The sequence below is a fragment of the Belonocnema kinseyi genome, chromosome 2, assembly GCF_010883055.1.
Source record: "Belonocnema kinseyi isolate 2016_QV_RU_SX_M_011 chromosome 2, B_treatae_v1, whole genome shotgun sequence".
Lineage (NCBI taxonomy): Eukaryota > Metazoa > Arthropoda > Insecta > Hymenoptera > Cynipidae > Belonocnema > Belonocnema kinseyi.
Genome location: NC_046658.1, coordinates 40,517,955 through 40,525,826, shown reverse-complemented (window position 1 = coordinate 40,525,826; position 7,872 = coordinate 40,517,955). Strand labels below are relative to the sequence as shown.

Here is a 7,872-nt window from a genome sequence, read left to right as displayed (position 1 = left end):
ATTCCAAAATTAAGAGTTTAACCTTTTTTCTACAAGTGAATTTGTTTACGGAGTCAACTAAGAATGTCTATCGGATGACAATTTAAATTTAAAAATTAAGAATTTTTTAAAGAGTACGAATTTCTTTCTACGAGTAGGCTACATTTTTAAACATAATTGACTAAAAATATATTTCAAAGATTTATTTTCTCTGAAGCTTTGAAAATTTACAATGATTAATTATTTAAAAAAGGTTTATCAACATATTTATAGTTTGGCTATTTTTCAAGTAAGAGGCATATTTTTTTACGGAATGAACAAAGAATATTTTTCGAGGATCATTTCCCAACATACTTTATAAATTTATAATAATTATTAATCATTCAAACAATATTCATGAGCATATTGAGAGTAAGGGTATTTTTAAATTAATAAACACAATTTGTTTACGAAGTTAACTAAGATTATTTTTACGATGAATCATTCCTAAGTTACTTGTTAAATTTACAAGAATTATTATTATTTAAAGAGCTTTCATAAAAAATTCAGAATTTTGCTATTTTTCAACGAAAAGGGTCAGTTTTTGTTTACAAATTTAACTAGGAATGTCTTTCCGATTGATTATAATAATCAAATTTTCATGATTTATTATTTAAACTACTTTTATGAGCAAATTAAGAGTTTGGGCATTTTTTGAAAAATATGTTTAATTTGTGTACAGAATCAACAAAGATTGTATTTCCAATCTTTTTTTACTATGACACTTTGCAAATTTACACTAATGATTTATTATTAAAATAAATTCCATAAACGAATTCAAAACTTAACTGTTTTTTAGATTTTTAACTATTTGAACATTAAAAAAAAAATAGTTTTGATAAGAAAATGTATGCACTATATATTTAATAAGAATTAAAAAAGAAATTAAAACTGTATAATGGTAAAAACTTTCATTTTCATTAGTTTCAGTAATTATTTCTTTTTATTAATTTCCTCCAGTAATTTCATAATAGTTTGTATGAATTTTAGCACAATTTAATTAATTACAATGCGGCTACAAACGAGTTTATTCGAATTACTCGCAGTTGCCTAAACATTTGGCCAGATGAGAGGAAAACTGCAGAAAACCACCTTCCGAGTTTGGCCGGGTTTTCAAAGTTCGAGTACACAACCAGGTCGTACCTCGTAGATGGTCACCCATCCAAGTGCTAGGGGCGCTCGAAATGGCTTAAAATTTGGACTCTTCTCGAATCGAGATCATTTACCATGTATTTCTATGAAAATTTGTACGCACCGACATTTTAGATGTTTTTTCCAAACTTGCATAAAAATGTTTTGTGTTGCGCAATAATTTATTCTGCATCTTGAGAGGGTAGCCGTGCGGAGCCGTGTACAAATAAAATTTATTAAAGCAAAAATGAATATCACGGTATCATATTATACTTTATTGACAAATACAATAATGGCAAGTAAACAAGTTGGTCGCGCGCGAAGTGCGCGTATGAACTTCTAGTATTGAAAATCCCCAACAAAGTTGGCCTTTTTTGCCTGCTTTTACGGGCAAAAAAGTGGACTTTAGTTTTTTCCAAATAATTCCTGTAGAGTTTAGTTTACGTTGATTGTGTCGGAGGATGAAAAAGAGTCTAGAAAAATCTACGTGTATAAAAAAACAAAGTCTTTTAGACCTATTATTTGGGAATTGTAAGGTTTAAAAAATTTCATTTTTTTTTGCATTTCTGACTAAAAACGAAGAATTTATGTTTTTGGAAAATACCTCATTTCCTGTGGATCACACCACAAAGTTCCTAGATAATAAATTTAAGTGGAGCCGATTTTGCGTAAGATAAAAAAAAGTGTCCTGGCCCAAATAGGTCACGAGATATGACCTTGGAAAGTGCACTCTTCATGCCTAGAGGCACCTGAGCGTACTGTGAAGTAGAACTACGGTCATAATTAGAAATTTTTGTCACAAATAAGTGTATATGATTCATTTATCATGTATAATACTTCTTTTGACATTGATAAATAAATAATTGTTTATAACAAAAGCTTGCTATCACTACTTATGTTTACTTTTTGGACATTTTTTTAGCATTTTTGTGGCAAAAAAATCATTGTAATTGATTAAAAATGTGTAATATGTTTTTTATCCATAAACAAATATTTTCACTAATAATTGCTTATAACGAAATATTGCTATAACCACTGTTGAGTACTTTTTAACTACTTTTGTGGAAGAAAAGTACTTATCATTTATTAAAAATGTGAGATATATTTTTTATCGATAAAAAAATAGTTTTTTAATAATAATCAAATACTTTTTTAATAATTATTTATTATAAAATCTTATCATCATCACTTTTGAATAATTTTGTAGCACGAAAGCTTTATAATTAATTAAAAATGTTATATATATTTTTATCAGATCATAAAAATACAGTCACTCAAGAAAACTTTACCAAGTTTGGAAATTTATAATGCTTATCTTGTACAAACATTTGATCTCTTGTGCGTTGTGCAAGTTCGTGTTCATTTAAAAAAAAATGGAAAACAATTTCAAGCACATGAATGAAGTCAGGAATTCATTCTATTACCAAAATCAATAATAAATAATGATTTCATTCAATTATTTATTAACTATTTATTTCCTAATTTTTTAATTTTGATGAATTGAACTATTTTATGAATTTATTTAAAGAACTTTTAGATATAGCCAGTTTATGTAATTACTTTTTTCATTCATTAATTTTTTCTTAATGTTGAATTACGTTTCTTATGTAATTACTTTCAACTAATTAATTAGATACTTCTTAATGCGAAAAAATGGTCACATCATATTATGTACAATTTATGGAAATCACCGAGAATTACAAGCGTCTCAGAGGTAAGTATAAAATTGAATGCAGAAAAAGTATTTACTAGAAATAATTGTTATAAACAACTATTAAAAAAATTATCTGTTTATAGATAAAAAATATATATCACAGTTTTAATAAATGATAAGTACTTCTTTCCACAAAAGTAGTCAAAAAGTACTCAACAGTGGTTATAGCAATATTTTGTTATAAACAATTATTAATAAAAATATTTGCTTTTGGATAAAAAACATATTACACATTTTTAATCAATTACGGTGACTTTTTTGCCACAGAAATGCTAAAAAATTGCCAAAAAGTAAACATCAGTAGTAATAACAAGGTTTTGTTATGAACAATTATTTATTTATCAATGTCAAAAGACGTTGTATACATGATAAATGAATCATATACACTTATTTGTGACAAAAATTTCGAAATATGACCGTAGTTCTACTTTACGGTACGCTCAAAATGGCCTTTTGAGGGGTCATAACTCATGACCTATCATAGGTAGGATATTGTTCTTTTGTTGTAATTACAGCAAATTGAGTCTAGTTTCACTCATCTGTTAAACACTTTTCCGTGCAGTAATTATTTATAAGGATACACAGTGTTTTTTTAAACTTAGTGATTTTTCGCTGAAAATCCAAAAAAATTGGGATTTTTAATATATCATAACTCGGAACCAATAGAAATTAGCGAATTATTTTTTAACCAAATTTGTTCAGAATTTTGCTTTCTTTCTTTTTTTATGTTGGACATTTTGCTCTAAAATGCAGTGGGAATTATCCGTTCACGCAAAAGTAACTGTCGGAAATGTTTAGAAAAAAAACCCCCCGGTTTGGCTATTGATCTGTTCTAGCATTTTTGATATGTCAAAAAGGACCCCTTAACGAAACTTTCTCATTAAAAACATTGCAAGTAGGATTTTTTCTGGAATTTCACACTTTTTTTTCAACGTAATGCCTGGACTATTTGGGGTATGTAAATAAAAGAATATGTTAACCCACTCGGTTTACAATGTACTATTTCCATAAATCGAACAACTTGTGGGAGATCGATCACCAATAATCAAAAGTCGAATTTTTCGAACACCCTAATAATATAACACACTAAATGTACAATACTTTTTAACAATATCGCATAAACAACATATTTTTCGTGGACCTGAATATTTTAATTTTTATCTTAAGATGTTCATGGGGCGATAGAGTATCATAATAAATAAAAAAGTACAATGGAAAACAAATTTAATTGATATTTATCATCTGACGAACAGTTTGTAATTTCATATTACATAATACATACAGAAAATTACTTTCTTCAAAAACCATCTGACGGATTATTTTAATTTTATCTTAAAATGTTTGTAGAGTGACAGGCAGCCACAATAAATTCATTCGTCTTTTAAATTGAACTGATAAGTTTTAATCACGACCGAGAAACTGAATAACTTTTTACGCTCAATTTTTGTTTATTTTAGTCCAAACATCTCGCAAATGTGCTCTTTTAAATGACTAAGTAATGTTCCATAATCAATTATATTTTTTAGTCTTTAAATAATTAAATTACCTACATATGATTTATAAAGATCTGTAATGTTTAGCGAATTATACATAAGCTGCGGGAACAGGTTTTTAAGTACATATGTATTATAGGCATATATGATTCAAAAATTTATTTGCTTTCTTTAACTTGCATATCGAAAAGTCAATATTATTCTGCCCTAGAACAGAAAAAAATAGGTGAGCGAATTTTAAAAAAAATAATTCCTAACAAAATCGAAAACAAAAAGTTTTTTTTTAGTTTTGAAAAATTAACATAAATCATAAAATTACGTGTTTAAAAAAGAAACGAGAACTCTTCGAAGAAATATTTAACAGTTGCATTCATCTTCATGTGCAGGTAGCAATCTGTGAAAGTTTTTAATTTGTTCATTTTTTTAATTGACTTTTCTCAATCCCCTCTAATTGTTAACACGATTTTTCCTCAGTATAAAAGTTTGTTTTCAAAAATTAAAGACTTAACATTTTAAATAAAATTCAAACAAACTGAACAGGAAAGAAGTGGATTCCGATCGACAAAGTGAGACGAGTAAGAAAATATTGACTTATTCTTTACTCACTTTATAAAACCGCGGGATCAACGGAAGTAGTAAACAATATAAACTCATTAAAATATTTACGATCCTAAACACTTTATACACTTCTCAGTCGGGTCAACCGACTTATCACTCTTAAATGCCAAATTGGATGCAATTATTTCTCTTTAACGTTATATTAATTAAGGCTCTGTCTAAAAAAAGGTGAGCTGACTAATTGACTATATATATAGATATAGAATATTTAAACACTCATTTAAGGTATGCAATGTCGCGTGGGCAGTGGCTTTTAAAACTAATAGGTCTGGGTCTAAGTTAAGGCTAGAGTTTTCGATAGTTTGTGATAATGCAACAGTATGTTTTTCTGCTTTGTTTAGGTGTTCTCGACAATTTGCGAAAGCATCCAAAACCTCTATTTTAGCAACTGGATTTCGAATTGAAGTGCTGCTACGCTCCCGAGGAGGTAGAGGTGGATGACTGCTAGCGATTGCTCTAGTATACATTTCCGTGATCGCACGAAGTTTGTCTACCCATTCTTGCCTGGCACGAGCATCCGCTGCTCGAAGCTTGATCATATCGCCTGAAATAAAAAACGGACATTACTGCTCAGGGTGGTCACACAAAACTTAGAAGAAGATTTCTGCTTATTTCCCGGTTTTAAAAGATCTTTCCCGGTTATTTAAATATTCAGAATCAAACCTTCAAAATTAAACATTATATCATTTGAAGTATTTACAAAATAATCTCCAAAATAACGAATATATCGTGGAACATTTTAAATTTGAAATGTTTAAAATTGAAAATTAAATATTTTCAAACTCAAATGTTGAATATTGCATGCACAAATTCGAAGCTTTCAACAACATTAGACAATATTCAAATGATGAACATTTAAAAGTGTATAATTTTAAAACGAATTTTATTCACAACATTTCGTATGATATCACGTGATATTTAAAGTCACAGAATGTATTTATTTCACTAAAATTTAAAATTTAAAATATTTCTGGTTATAAAATGAATTTAAAGTCACTTCTCGACCTCAAATTTTTTTAGGCATTTCCCATTTTAGTTGCCCCCTGCTGCTGAAATCACTGATAATTAAAAACCTCAAGAAATATTCTAAAAAAGAATCTCTACGAACTTTGTTATTAAAATGTATTCAAACTAAATTCCTAAGAAGATTGATACAGAATATCGATGTCAACATTTCAGATTTCTTCCAGGCCACATTTTTTTATTCCAAACCTTACACTCAAAGCCCTATTTCAGAAAAATCAAAGACTTTTGTGTCGCCCAAAAAATAAGAAATAAAAAAAGAATTAATTTTTTATTACTAGCGGTATCATAATAATAAGAAAATGAATATAAAAATGATAAAATACAAAATATAATATATAGAGGAGTACCCAGATATGAGATACCAACTCTATTTGGTGCGATTGTCGGAATTTTATGGACTGAAATTAAAAGTAATATAGACCATTTTAAAGGGAATTTAGTTTACCGCAAGGTGCTTAAATGAAAAATGTTATCAAAATTTTTGTTGACAGAAATGATACTCCTCTACACGTTCGGAGCAGTGAAATGGAACATCGATAAGTTGAAGCAACTTGACCGAAGCACGCATAAGATGAGGACAATCCATCGAGTCATAATTCTAGATTTTCCGTACCTCGTATATACCTCGCTCGAGATAAATGGGGTAGAGGTTGGCTGAGCTTGGAGTATCTTCATCGAAGAACGGTTCTATCTATGGCCTACTCAGTTCTAAATTTCACAGATTTTCTTATGCGACCCTTTGATCTCAGCGACACTAAAAATGGCTAGCATCACTGATACCTTTGGCGCTAGAAAGCCGTGTACATGAAACAAAAAATTCACTTCTACTAAGAGAACATGCTGACAAGCCCCTTCGTGGTAAATTCTACGGTATTGTACGTAGACCCGTGCAAAAATTGCCAGATCTTTGCCCGATTACTGATCAGGTCCGGATCGGTCTGACATGATCTGGCCCGGGTAGGGCTAATTTGCGCGGCCCGAAGTCGTGCCAGACCGGGTTGGCCCGGTTTCCTATTGCAACGCCACCTAGTAAGTGTTCAAGGAAATTGCGAATGGCGGTGTAGTTACTATGAACAGTTATTTTCGACAGACACATTGAGTATGTTTTGGTTAAATCCAATTATTATGTAAAAATTCCAAAAGTGAAAAGCAGTACACTGCTGGGAAAGATTAAAAATTCTACAAAGTTAATAAATTATTATCTCAAGCTATTAGATTGTTTCTGGCGTGTTTTTTACTGCTGACACGCCCAGTGTTGATTTAAAGATGGTGCAAATATCCACTAATCGCCTCCTAATTTATAGGAGAATCTAAAACTTATTGTTTTTCTTCTCTAATTAACACATGCGTTTACTTATTTTACAATATTTTTCTGTTGAACTTAACGAAAAATTGATAATTACTTTTGATTATAAGAAAGAATAATGTATTTAAGACGGATCAGCACAGGCCTTAAAATATCTTAAGACGGTCCTGAATCTGGGCTTTCCCCATCCCAAATTTCTGATCTGAACCCTCGAACTCAGTTCTTGTGCCAGTGATCCCAGATCTGAAACAAGATGTGATCCAAACTATGGCAGGGCTATATAAGTGTGAATATAGTAGGAGACGATATACATGACTGCGCAACCCATTTCTCCTTTTCTGAATTTGAAAACTCAAGGGTGCACGATTTCTGGTCGGAAAACTTCGGCGGTTCTATTTATGTCTATCCGCTTTGAAATAAAATCAAGAGATTGGGATTTTAATATTTCCAGGTTTTGATGCTGGCGATTTTCATGATTTGAATACTTCGCGCGCCTCTTTATATGCGCATATTTTGAGATTGCGTTATTTCAAGTATAAAATATAAATTATATAAATATTAATACT

General features: G+C 30.0%; 1 protein-coding gene across 1 annotated transcript in view; it reads right to left on the bottom strand.

Annotated features, from left to right (window-relative positions):
• Positions 1-4,070: 4,070 nt before the first annotated feature.
• LOC117167774 (oxysterol-binding protein-related protein 11) overlaps positions 4,071-7,872 on the bottom strand; it is a 21,767-nt gene continuing 17,965 nt past the window's right edge. The window contains exon 2 of the mRNA XM_033352945.1: positions 4,071-5,518. Coding sequence (XP_033208836.1) covers positions 5,160-5,518 — 359 coding nt within the window. The 3' untranslated portion in view covers positions 4,071-5,159. The remainder of the gene's footprint in view (positions 5,519-7,872) is intronic.